Genomic DNA, 13,088 nt, shown 5'->3' with positions numbered 1-13,088 from the left:
TCCATCCTGAACGTCAATTTTCGGGAGGGACGTGCACGAAGTCCCCTCTATTATTGGCAGCGACAAATCAAGCCCCAGAGCTAGTAGACGAACGCGGCCATATACAGTCCAGGGAACGACCGTTGAATTTCTCAGAAACCATACAAATGCCGAAGACCTGTCTCCTTTCCCAAGTCATTGCCGAAAACGGCCGTGCTGCTCGAAGATGATCTATATGAACTTCATCTTGGCGCACAGCTAGCAGCTACGAGCAGTATTTGGGCTCGCATTTGGAGTTTTACCAAGAATGCTCTCGAATTTTCTCCTCCTCTTCTTGCTTGCCCACAGCCTCTACCTCTCAGCTGCTTCCTTCATCAGCTGGCGAGCAATGGAAGCTGACGGAGGACACTTTTGCGAGGATTCCGAAGTATATTGCGGAGGGCCGTTTATGAAGGACCGTTATCCTTTCGTGCGATTCGACCCTCTCAACGGATCATGTTCTCCTCATATCACTTGTTCACAAAATCGCCTTGGTATGAAGATCGGCTCGCTTGAATATCGGATCAATTTCATCGATTACGAGAAACAAACTCTTTTGATGGCCAATAATGATTACTTCTTGTCCGACCAATGCTTATGCTGTTATTCGTCAGGGATTACTCTCTTTCAGGATGTTGAGCCTTTTTTCAGCTACACCGAGCACAATCTACAGGTTTTATTGCTCTACGATTGCTCATCTCGGGTGCTGGACTTCGATGGTGTCCACAAGCTCCCATGCTCCGACAGCAGTGCTGGCCAATTCTATTACACTGCCATGGATCCCGGGTTCTTCGAGTCGGAATGCGCATCGGTTTCCTACGCTGTTATGAATCAGATGAGTTACATGAGTATGGACCCACATATCAACAGTACTGTGGAAGATCTTGAGGGGGCCCTGCAGCTGGGATTTGAGGTGACCTGGACACCACAGGAAAGAAAAGGGTGCGACGGATGCATGCAATCTGGTGGACGCTGCAGGAACGACTCGTTCCTGGATGACATGGTCTTGTGTCTTTGCCGAGATAACTTTACTTATCTTCACACCTGCCCGGTTCAAAGAGGTAGGTAGTGCTTAATTACCGCTCCTTCCCGTCTCCAAAACCGCATGTGAACCGCCATCAGCATGGGTCCCTCACTATATTTGGGTTAGGTCGAGCCTGTAATGTGTTTGAGATATGATACTCATTTAACCTGTTGGAAATCAAATTAAGTTCAACTGGATCCAGCCTGTTTATAAAAAGATTATGCCCTGATTTGATCCATTTGTAAGCCTCGGCGCACCAATCTTAGCTTTTGAATAACCCAAGAGTAGTTCAAGTTATTTCAATGCTTAACTAGTGTTTTTCTTTTTTTGAGCAAAACAATTGTAAGCCATCTCATATATCATTGATAAATGAAATGCAACAAGAAAAGCATACAAGAGGAGGGGAACAAATTTAAAACAGAGAGAGACAGAATGGAAACTGGATGGTGGGGACCATAACTAGTCCAAACAACAAGGCCTAGCCCAACTAGAATCAGCTAATCATACAGAAGGACCTATTTATACATCCGAAGACTGGCTCAACTATAACTCAAATTCAAATTTATGGGATGGGTCAGACCAATATTCATCTCTAATATACCATTTACTTGTACGATAATCCTGCCAGAAGTGGCATAGCTAAGGTTCAATGTAACTGATAAGTTTCTATAAGACTTGCAAGCTTTATAATTAAAATTCTGATAGTTTCCATGCTAAATTTTGACTTTTTATCATGTTACAGGGCACGATGTTTTTGAGCAGAATGGGACCAAACCTCCAGAAAAAGGAATCATACTAGGTAACAAACTTGAAGTAGCCTCCTAGGTATTGTTTCATTCTCTTGGAAGCCGAACGGATCGGAACACTCCAATAGAATGTCATAATCCCAGATTTTAACAAAGATAATGCAGTAGGATCTTAGTTCTTGTGATTTAGTTTCTGATCAAATAATACTTACATGTTTCTATTGACCAATAGGTGAGAACTGTGACTAGGACCTCCTAATTGATTCTCGAACTCATCTTTCAATAATGTTATAAATAGCATGCATACTTTGCTCTTTGCTCTTGTAGCCTAGTTAGATCTTAACTTTGCGGCTCAAATTTTGACTATCACAAATACCTTCAATCATCTTAGATACTTTAAAATCGAATTTGGTAATATATCCCAAATGCTAACTCCATCATTACTTTTTTGTGGTTAGAATCATCATAGAATCATTCTTAACAAGCATGGTTCAATACTATCGGTAGCTACGAAAAGCAATATGAAATGATTGGTCAATTTTATGTGGTTAGAATCACCTTCCAGATTTTCTGAAGTTTGGAACAAAGAAAAAAATATCTCTTCATAGGTATTTGATCGATAGAGATTTCTGTGCCTTATCAACCTAGTTGAAGAATATAATTGTTGGGAGCTAAAACCAGTCTAAAATCTATTTTTTTTTTTCAGTTCCCTTATCATGTATATTTATCAATTTATATATTATTTTTTTACAACAAAATTTAGGTGATCTACTCTCTCTTTTTTTTCTATAAAAAAAATTAAAAAAAGGTCACCCAACTAATTTACAAAATAGTATTGAGGATAATCTTTAGTTAGAAACTGAACAATGGTGAATTATGAGACATAAAAATTGGCCGGCTCAGGAATTATAATGTGCTGAAGTATAGCTGACATTATTAGGTTTCTGCATCAGTTTACCACTGCTCACAAAAATTACTGTTTTAGGCATAAATTATGGATCTTGTGGATCACAAGCGATTAACCTTGAGAATGGTATTGCATGAGCTGAGTCTCTCTCGGTGATCAAAAATATGTAAAAGCAGATGTAAAAGTTTTTTTTTTTTTTTTTTTTTTGAGCAAAACAATTGTAAGCCATCTCATATATCATTGATAAATGAAATGCAACAAGAAAAGCATTCGAGAGGAGGGGAACAAGTTTAAAACAGAGAGAGACAGAAAGGAAACAGGATGGTAGGGACCATAACTAGTCCAAACAGCAAGGCCTAGCCCAACTAGAATCAGATAATCATACAGAACGACCTATTTATACATCCCCAGACTGGCTCAACTATAACTCAAATTCAAATTTATGGGGTGGGTCAGACCAATATTCATCTCTAATATACCATTTACTTGTACGATAATCGCGTCAGAAATGGCATAGCTAAGGTTCAATGTAACTGATAAGTTTCTATAAGACTTGCATGCTGTATAATTAAAATTCAGAAGGCTTCTATGCTAAATTTTGACTTTTTTTGATGTTACAGGGCAGAATGGGACCAAACTTCCAGAAAAAGGAATCATAATAGGTAACAAACTTGAAGTGGCATCCTAGGTATCGTTTCATTCTCTTGGAAGCCCAACGGATGGGCACACTCCAATAAAATGTCAAAATCCTAGATTTTCACTAAGATAATGCAGTAGGATCTTAGTTCTTGTAATTTAGTTTCTTATCAAATAATACTTACATGTTTCTATTGACCAACTGGTGAGAACTGTGACTAGGACCTCCTAATTGATTCTCGAACTTATCTTTCAATAATGTTATAAATAGTATGCATACTTTGCTCTTTGCTCTTGTAGCCTAGTTTAGATCTTAACTTTGCAGGTGGAATTTTGACTATCTCAAACACCTTCAATCATCTTAGATACTTTAAAAACAAATGTGGTAATACATCCCAAACACTAACTCCATCATTACTTTGCAGGTGGACTTTTGGCCGCAGGAATCTTCCTATTTGTATTCCTCCTCTTGCTTTATCTCTATTGCTATGGAAAATTGAATATTTCAATCTTATCCGGGAAGAACGGGTCAAGGAAAGATTCAAAGCTAGACGCCTTCATGGAGAAGTTCGGGCACTTGGCCCCAACGAGTTATAGCTACTCCGACGTGGAGAAGATGACCTCTTCGTTCAATCACAAGATAGGTCAGGGTGGTTATGGTGGCGTGTACAAAGGAAAGCTTGATAATGGTCGTCTGGTAGCAGTTAAGGTCTTGAATAGTTCTAAAGGCACCGGCAAGGAATTCCTGAGCGAAGTTATCAGCATTGGTTGCACTTACCATGTCAATATTGTGAGCTTACTAGGCTTTTGCTTGGAAGGGTCTACAAGAATTCTGATATATGAGTTCATGGCCAATGGATCGCTTGAAAAGTTCATCTACACTAAGAAACAAACAATACCAAGTCTGGAATGGGAGAAGCTATTGGAGATTGCAACTGGCATTGCACGAGGCTTAGAGTATCTCCACCATGGCTGCAACATTGGAATTCTACATTTTGACATTAAGCCACATAACATACTACTAGATGAAGATTTTCATCCAAATATATCTGATTTTGGGCTAGCTAAATTGTGCCGCTCGGCGGATAGTATCATATCAATGGTCCAAGCTCGAGGGACTGTAGGGTACATTGCCCCTGAGGTGTTCTTGAAGAATTTTGGAGGGGTCTCTAGCAAATCCGATGTTTATAGTTATGGGATGGTAGTGCTCGAAATGGTTGGGGGAAGAAGAAATGTTGAAGTTCAACCAAACAACACCAGTGAGATCTACTTCCCACATTGGATTTACAAGAATCTCAACTTGGATGGAAAGTTGATAACTTTTAGGGCCATGAACAAAGTGGAAGAAGTGATTGCTAGAAGGATGATTCTAGTTGGTTTATGGTGCATCCAGACTAAGCCAACAGATCGGCCCTCAATGAGGAAGGTTCTAGATATGTTAGAAGGAAGGATTATAGATTTGCAAATTCCACCCATGCCAGTTTTGTCTTCACCCTCAAGATCAGCGAAGCATTCTCAGACAAATCATTCTCATGAAATAGTATCAGTAGCCACCACTTATTAGAATATACTTAAAAGATTTGAATGTATAATAGGTGTATTGACCATGGTACTATAGGCATCCACTTATTTTCTATTTCGGACAAAAATTTTGAGATGTGGTGCTGAAGGCGTCATAAATATTTGAACCTTCAACATATTTATATTTTACTTTCATATTTAGGAAAATCGAGGAGAAAATTAGGGACTTAAAAGTTTAAGATTTTCTTAACAAAAGCATTTCTAAATTATATATATTAGCTTTTATTGTACATTTTGAAAATTTGAAGGAGCATAGGTTATGACTAATGGATTAGTTGGATCGAATTGCTTCTAAATTACAAGATTCTCAGTCATCTCTGTTATTGGATTCTTAGTCATCTATACCATCAAATGATGATACTTTTAGCCCTTAGGGGGTGCGGGCAGATTTTCGACCCCTTGGATCTCTTTGCCTGATTCCTTTCACAAGTCAAGATGGTTATCTTCCTTCAGTTGGTGAAAAATTGTAAAACTTACTCTGTTTTGGTTTTTCTCAAGTTGTAAATCTCCTTTCTTTGCTGCACCTCCCTCTTAGGTGTAACAACATCTTCATCATGTATTATATCTTTTTTTCGATTCCTTAATAGAGGCCACGTAGTTATTATCTCCCTTATCATCAAAAAAAAAGAAAAAAGAAAAAAGAGACTTGCTTCTAAACTAGAATCGATCACTACAAATAAAACCGTAGTTTTTCTTGTCAAATTTGTTGATGGTGCACAAAAAATCCCTTGGCAAAACAATTTCTAACAACTTTTTCTAATTGTTTGGTCCTATAAATTAGATAAGAGGTTAATTTAGATGATGATATGTAATAAGTCGTCTGCAAAAATAATTTTTGACAATACCATATAACTTTCCATCGGCAAAAAATCTATACAAGATGCTTGTCGAATACTGTATCACATATAATTGGGAAAATTCTAGTGTACAAGATTTTTGGTAATTGTCAACTTTCGACAAATGTATTTAAATTGAATAAGATATAGATGTATTTATACTTAGGTTGTCAAATGAACTAAGCATGTCGATGTTCGGGATAGGCTCCTGTAGTGAAGATATTGAAACAAGCTTCATTTAAAGCTAAACAAATCAAGTTTGAACCAGTAAAATAGGCGCAAAATAAGTTTGAAGTCGAGTTAAACATTGACCCATCTCAAATAGGCTTAGCTCAATAAGGATCGAATATATTTAATTGGTAGTCTTTTTATTCTTTAGATCAAGCGAATATTAATTTAGCTCCTAACCAAACCTTAAAACTTAAACCAAGCTTGAAATCATGATTCAACTTTTATTCATGTTTGAACTAAGCTTTATGTAATCTCAAGTTGATTTTAGCTCAATAAGGATTATCAAGCTGATCAAATATGCCTTTCTAAAGCTCGATTTAAACTTAAGCTTGAATTCAGCTTGAAATAATGGTAAATCAATCAAGCTTGATCTTGGAGTTTTAGTTCCAAATTAGTTTCAAAACAAGTTTGATCACACCATGGCTTGATCAATCTGGGTTCAGTTACAGTGCTCCATATGTGCTAGGGACTTATTCCACATAACTTTACCTGTTACCCTAAAGGTAGAAGTGTTTGTGCTATCCTTTCCGAGCCTAGGGTCATACAAAGGTGAAAAACTACCATGTATAATATTGACGAATAGATGAGGACCAGCCTGCTAACTTCACATTCTTCTGTGTAGATGAAGATTGAAGACCAATCTGAGTGTTCCAAAAATAAGAAGAATAGGCCCGGGCTTGGGTTTTTGGCCTTAAACCCCCAAGCCGAAATGGTAGGAAGCCTCTGGGCCTGGCCCTCGCTTAGTTGAACGAAAAATTAATGGGGCCGAATAAAAGCCCATATTCTAGTTAAGCTTGAATGTTATAATGGCAGTCTAGTTAGCTCAATTGTCTATTTAGCTACTAATTCCGGCTTCCATATCAGAATTTAACTATAAAGTTATAATCTAAAAGCAAGTAAATAAAGCAGCAAAGTTCCAAACTGAGCTTAATTCATCATACTTAGAGATACATGTCTAGCAGTAGGTAACATACATTAACTCCGCTACTGGACGTGCTATTGGAACCTTTCTACTAGCGTGCCGCCTTTTGCTATGTTCTTGCCCCCTAGAACAGTGGCATCTTTAGTCTTATGTGGGAAGAGGTGGGTCAAGGAAAGATCGAAAGCTCGATTCTTTTTCAGAGTTTCGGACCAAGGTGACCTCTTCCATCAGTAATAAACTAGGACAAGGCGGTTAGGATGGCGATAAAAAGAGAAAGCTTAGCAGTGAAGGTCTTGAATAATTCTGAAGGCAGCGGCAAGTAATTTTTTAATGAGGTTATTAGCATTGGATTTCCTTACCATGTCAACATTGTTAGCTTGGTAGCCTTTTGTTTATTGGGTTCCCACAGAAATCTTACCTATAAGTTCATGATTAATGGTTCACTCGAAAAATTTATTTATACCGAGAGACAGACAGGACCCATTCTCAAATAGGAGAAGCTATTGGAGATTGCAATGTTCGAGGCTTAGATTATCTCTACCATGACTGTAACTTTGGAACTTTTCATTTCGACGTTACGCTGCGTAACATACTACTAGACCTAGACTTCTCCCCTAGAATATATATCCGATTTCGGGCTCGCCAACTTATCCCTCTTAGAAGAATAGGTCTTGTCGAGGTTGGGTGCCCGAGGGACCATATATAGAGTACATTTCTCCTGAGGACTGGATGCTGAACTTTGGACAAGCCATCATGTCTGATGAATATAGCTATGGGATGATGCTTCTTGAAATGGTTGGTGGAAGAATGTTGCAGTTCATCCAGACAAATCTAGTGAAACCTATTTTCCACATTGGATCTTGTGGTGCATACAAACTAGACTGGCAGAACCTAGAACCACACCCTCTAAACTAGATGTGGAGCCACGTTGGGCCCATATATATATATATATATATATATATATATATATATATATATATATATATATATATATATAGTACTTCACAAATTATTTCTTTTTTCTGACACAAAGGCCAAAAATTCGGAGTTCTGGTTTATCTTAATTAAAAACGAAGATTCAAAAATTAAAAAGTACTGAATATTGTGCCAAAATTCTGATGAAAAAGTTAACATGGACAAAGAATCTAAAGTGTGGGTGTGGGTGTGTATTATTTTGCATATTACTAAAGCGTGAATAATCCCTATCAAAAAAGAAATCAAAGCATTAGATTTTTTGTGTCACAGAATTAAACCAGGTCGGCCTACATATCAACCTCTTGAAATACCATTCAGTGGCACTTTTAATGGGATTTGTGATATCTTTCTATTAAGAATCAAGAGGGAATTTCATCAAAAATCCAAAGGGTAAATAATTTTCTTCATATCAGCAATTTTCTCAAAAAGTTGTTTGATCTACATATCGCTCCTTACTGGATTTAAAACTGAACAAATATCACATCTCCCGCGCAAAGAAACTCATGTTAATCTTTGCGATGTACACCACCATGTCAGGAAAAAAAAAATGATTTTCAAGTTAATCTAAAAATCAAAATATTTTTTTTTCACTTTTAATCCTGGTGGCTTCTTTCTTCTTTGATCTACAAACCATACTCCCATGACAATGCTTCAAATCTTATATATTGATAGAGCTCACTAGTGAACCATCTAAGATGAACTGTGATTTACCTCCAAATGATGTGTATACTCATTAGTCATGACCATACTCCCACAAAACCATCTAAGGTGCTAATTCCAATTTTTGGTCTCTTTGCGTTTAATTAATTCTCGTCCATGACAAGCCAAGAATAACTTTATTAAAATTTTTGAATATTCCGTGTACATCATATCAATGGGGGAAGATCAATGGACTGTAGGGTACATTGCTTCTAAAGTCTTTTGAAGAATTTTGGAGGTGTATCTAGCAAATCTGCGGTTTATTTTTGTGGGATGATAGTGCTTGAAATGGTTGGGAGATGAGGGAATGTACAAGTTCAAGTAGACGTCACCAATGAGATCTACCTTCCATAATAGACTTATAACCATCTCAACTTGGATGGGAATTTGAAATCCTTTAGGGCCATGACCAAAGTGAAAGAAGAGATTGTAAGAAGGATGATTCTAGTTGGTTTGTGGTGCATTCAAACAAAGCTAACAGATCAACCCTCGATGAATAAGATTATAGATATTTTAGAAGGAAGGATTTTAGACTTGCAAAATCCACCCTTACTAGTATTATCTTCGCCCTCATGGTACAAATCATTCTCATGAAATAATATTGGCAGTCACTTGTTAGAGCAGACTTAAAAAAATCTGAATGTATAATAGGTATGTTGACCTTGGTGCTGCAGTTATCCACTTGTTCCCTATATCAAACAAAGATTTCGAGATGTGGCTCTAAAGGACTAATAAAACTTTCAACCTTCAATAGTTTTATATTTTATTTTCGTATTTGGTGAAATCAAGGAACAAATTATGATTTATTTAACAAAAGCTCTTTTAGATTACGTATATTAGTTTTTATTAACCTTTTGGGATTCCAAAGGAGCATAGGTCAAAAGTGAATTTGTTAGATTGACTTGCTTCTAATCCTGAACCAATCGCAAAAAATCTAAAAAAGATTTTTTCCAATCAAATTATTTGTTAATGGTCCCACAAAAAGCCATCGACAATACATTTCTCTAACAACCTTTTCTAATTTATTGGTCCTATAAATTAGATAAAAGGTTAATTTAGATGATGATACGTAATAAGTTGCCTACAAAAATAATTTCCAACAAAAAATCTATTGTATCCGATGTATCTCCTACAATTGAAAAAAGTATGGTGTATAAGATTTTTTGGGATCAAGCCTCCTTTCCTAAGAAAGTAAAAAGTACATCTTGGCAAGAAAACACACCAGAATTCTCCCAATACCTAGCATGCATAGCAAGCAACCCAAATTAGAGTAGCCATCCAAAAGTTCCAAAATTTGTGTTGCTTCAAGGAGAGTTATAAGGACCCATAGGCATGTGTTTAGTCCCACATCGGTTATTCGCCGAAAAGATCTTGGGTACTTATACAGGATCAAGAAACTCAAATAATATCTTCCGACTAGCATTTTTAGGTGAGGTCCTAGGTTGGTACAAATAGTATTAGAGCAGATCCGACTCATAACCTATGCGAACTAAGGGACATTGCAGCACAGATCAATTGGAGTTGACCACGGGCCGATTATGATGCTTGTGATTAAATTTGAATGGATTTGAACCCTTAGCCCGACGAGGATGTCGGGACATGAATGGAGAGAGTATGTGAGGACCCAAGATTGTAGGAAGGGAGGCTCGCCACTTTGCACTTCACAATGTTAAGGTATATTTTTGTCTTGCTACCAATCACTTTCTTAATTTTGTTGTTCTAGGAAATAGGGGCAAGACGCTGACAAAAATCATTTCAAGCAAGAAACTTGAAGCATCTTGTCATTTTTCAATCTCCTTAAAGCTTTATGATTGAGAAGTTATTTAAAAAGAAATTCTTATCTCTCATATGCATCTTTACTTAGAGAAAATGCAATTGGGTTTTAGTTGTCAATTTTTACAATTTTATTTAAATTGAATAATACATAGGTGTACTCATATTAGGGGTTTCAAATGAACTAAGCATGTCGTCAGCATTTGGCTTGGGCTATATTAGAGAAGATCTTGCGTCAAGCTTGGTTTGAAGCTAAATATATCAACTTTGAACTAGTAAATAGGCTCAAAATTAATTGTTAATCGAGTCAAAAATGGACTCATCTCGATCAGGTTTTGGTCCATAAGGATCGAATATATTTATTGGTATACTTCTTATTCTGTAGATTTATTGAATATTAATTTGGCTCCAAATCAAGCCATAAAACTTAAGCCAAGCTCGAAATTAGGATTCAGCTTTTATTCGTGGTTGAACATAGCTTAGCTAGCCTCGAGTTGATTTTATCTTAATTTGTATTATCAAGCTGATCAAATATCCCTTTCTAAACACCGATTTGAACTTAAGCTTGAAATAATGGTAAATAAATCAAACTGGATCTTGGAGTTCAAACTGGAACATCATATGGTGTCCTAAATTATGTTGCATTAATTTATGTCATTCTTTATTGGGAGAAAGTCTAAGAAAGAAGCACACAACCTGCTTCCTTTCAAATATAGTGACACAGGAACAACTAGCTACACTCCCAGTAAGAGGCAGAAAATAGATACTAGTTCTTGATTACAGATGTCCGGCATCAAGATACAGTCGACTAAAAGAGACAACGAAGTCAAAGTAAAGCAGCACCCAGCAACTCCCTTGCTCAATCCTCCATCACTGGAGCTATCACTTAACGCAGGATTAATCACTTTAAGATGCAACCGAGTTGACAACTGTCGAGGATGTATTGCAGAAGTAAAAATGCCCCCCTGGGATCTGTTGGAAGCAGCCATCATTGAAGGTTGGAGCAAAAACCTAAGAAGCCTGCCAGCGAGCAAACAGAGCAAGAGAGAACAATTGATGCATTGGCAGACTTGAGAGATGGGTGGTCTTTTCAAGATAATGGGTCTGGGCTCTACACTTTTGATAGGGCCCGATTATTTATTTATAGAAAAATTTCAAAAGAAACAATTCATTTGTATAAAAAAATTGTATAATAAGAAAGCATAATTTCAAAACCTTATGAAGCTCAATTATATAGAATTCAGTACGCATACACCAACAAATGAACACCTCTTAAACAGCGGGTGTGCTAAATGATCGAGGAAACTCATACTTATTTAACCACATTCACATGATGATCATGAACCATATGTGCTAACACTTGCACTACGCCGTTTGTGGCCTTCTTCACTAGTTGTTATCCACCCAGAACTGAGCCGGGAGATACTTGATCGTATCCTTGCCCACTTGGAAGGCCTTGGCCAAAACCGCATCAGAGATGGGTGGGTTTGATCCAAAGACTGCATTGGCTATAGTGATCACTCCAGGGTTCTGGCTGCTTAGGGCTGCAACGGCCACGGCATGCGTTGGACCGTAGTTGAATTGGAAATGGATTAGACCTTTGGGAAACACAAAGACATCACCCTTCTTGAGCATCTTAGTGAAGAGAAGGTTGCCGTTGTTGGTGTTGGATGTGACAAAGCCGACATAGAGCATGCCTTCTAACGCTGTAAGGATCTCGGTGGCCCGGGGATGGGTGTGTGGTGGGTTGAGACCATAAGGTGCATAGTCTATTCGAGCCAAGGAGATGCCGAGGGTGTTGAGCCCTGCAATTTGGTTCACATTCACCTGCGTCACCTTGGACCCAAGCTGGTTCAACGTGTTGCCGGGCATATCGAGGCCGGAGAAGAAGAAGTCGTCCGCTGTCACGTGCATTAGTGGCTTGCAAACAAAACCATTCACAAGGACTGCATCCAAAGGAAGAAGCTAAGCAACTAAGGATTACGGTGAAATTAACCAATTAATGATAAGAGTGAAGAGTAATTACCAGGGGACTTGAGGTCAGCAACGCAAAAGTCTTGAAGTTGGCTGGGATCGGAGGCCATCACATGAGACGAAGCCAGGGCAAGGAGAGCAAAGAGGAGGATATGGCATGCCATCTCTTTCCTCTAGGAAATTAAAGGAGGCACGGAGCAGATCAGTTTATATAGACTAGGACATGGAACTAGTCGTGCTCTAATAACGCAGTAGAAGACTCCATGAGGTTAGGTATGAAGGCACGGAGCGGATCAGTTTACTCTCCAATTTCACATAGTGCCCCACACCTCTATGATGTCAATTGTAAGTACATCTACTATCTTCTGCATTTGAAGATGAAGATCCATTATCTAGCGAGGACGATGAGCAACCTATAGGTATGAAAAATCTCTCTTTTCAACCCACTAAAGTTGAACTTCGAATTGAGATCTCCTGTGAAAACCCAAAAAAAAAAAAAAAAAAAGGGAGGAGGGTTAACGGGCCGGCCCGAAAATACCTGGCCCGTCTCCCTTTTATGATCGTGCCCTAGGCACGATCGTGGAAGAGGGGTTGCAAGGGGGGGAAGGCGGCGGCGTGAGGGGAGGCCGGTCGTCGGGAGAGGCGACCAAGAGCTGGCCGGCCGTGGAGAAAGCCGGAAAAGCCTTCCTCCTTCAAGAAGATCCCCACAAATCGGTGAAGAGATCTTGGACCCGTGCGTGTTTGCTCACGGATTTCCTCCTCCGAT

General features: G+C 38.3%; 2 protein-coding genes across 3 annotated transcripts; one reads left to right on the top strand and one right to left on the bottom strand.

Annotated features, from left to right (window-relative positions):
* Nucleotides 1-208: 208 nt before the first annotated feature.
* LOC103699648 (rust resistance kinase Lr10-like) lies at nt 209-5,324 on the top strand. 2 transcript variants are annotated; one of them, XM_039120302.1, is made up of 5 exons: nt 209-512; nt 633-1,079; nt 1,785-1,841; nt 3,316-3,357; nt 3,757-5,324. In XM_039120302.1, the coding sequence occupies exons 1-5, from the start codon at nt 287-289 to the stop codon at nt 4,893-4,895; spliced, it is 1,911 nt and encodes a 636-aa protein (XP_038976230.1). In that variant the 5' UTR covers nt 209-286; the 3' UTR covers nt 4,896-5,324. The 2 variants fall into 2 exon arrangements, with proteins under 2 accessions (XP_038976230.1, XP_038976229.1); XM_039120301.1 differs by having other exon boundaries at nt 209-1,079.
* A 6,314-nt stretch (nt 5,325-11,638) lies between these two features.
* Nucleotides 11,639-12,820, bottom strand: LOC120107133 (putative germin-like protein 2-1). Its single transcript, XM_039120303.1, has 2 exons — nt 12,375-12,820; nt 11,639-12,294 (listed from the first exon to the last, which is right to left on the bottom strand). The coding sequence occupies exons 1-2, from the start codon at nt 12,484-12,486 to the stop codon at nt 11,738-11,740; spliced, it is 669 nt and encodes a 222-aa protein (XP_038976231.1). The 5' UTR covers nt 12,487-12,820; the 3' UTR covers nt 11,639-11,737.
* Between the last annotated feature and the right edge of the window lie 268 nt (nt 12,821-13,088).

Source organism: Phoenix dactylifera, unplaced genomic scaffold (genome assembly GCF_009389715.1).
Source record: "Phoenix dactylifera cultivar Barhee BC4 unplaced genomic scaffold, palm_55x_up_171113_PBpolish2nd_filt_p 000772F, whole genome shotgun sequence".
NCBI classification, from domain to species: domain Eukaryota; kingdom Viridiplantae; phylum Streptophyta; class Magnoliopsida; order Arecales; family Arecaceae; genus Phoenix; species Phoenix dactylifera.
The sequence above is the reverse complement of the archived record's forward strand: the minus strand, read 5'-3'. Positions and strand labels throughout refer to the sequence as shown.

Coding starts and splice junctions, on each gene's coding strand:
- LOC103699648 (XM_039120301.1), top strand. CDS start 287: ATGCTCTCGAATTTTCTCCTCCTCTTCTTGCTTGCCCACAGCCTCTAC. Junction 1,080..1,784: donor CACCTGCCCGGTTCAAAGAG/GTAGGTAGTGCT, acceptor ATCATGTTACAG/GGCACGATGTTTTTGAGCAG. Junction 3,358..3,756: donor AGAAAAAGGAATCATAATAG/GTAACAAACTTG, acceptor ATTACTTTGCAG/GTGGACTTTTGGCCGCAGGA.
- LOC120107133 (XM_039120303.1), bottom strand. CDS start 12,486: ATGGCATGCCATATCCTCCTCTTTGCTCTCCTTGCCCTGGCTTCGTCT. Junction 12,295..12,374: donor TGCTGACCTCAAGTCCCCTG/GTAATTACTCTT, acceptor CTTTGGATGCAG/TCCTTGTGAATGGTTTTGTT.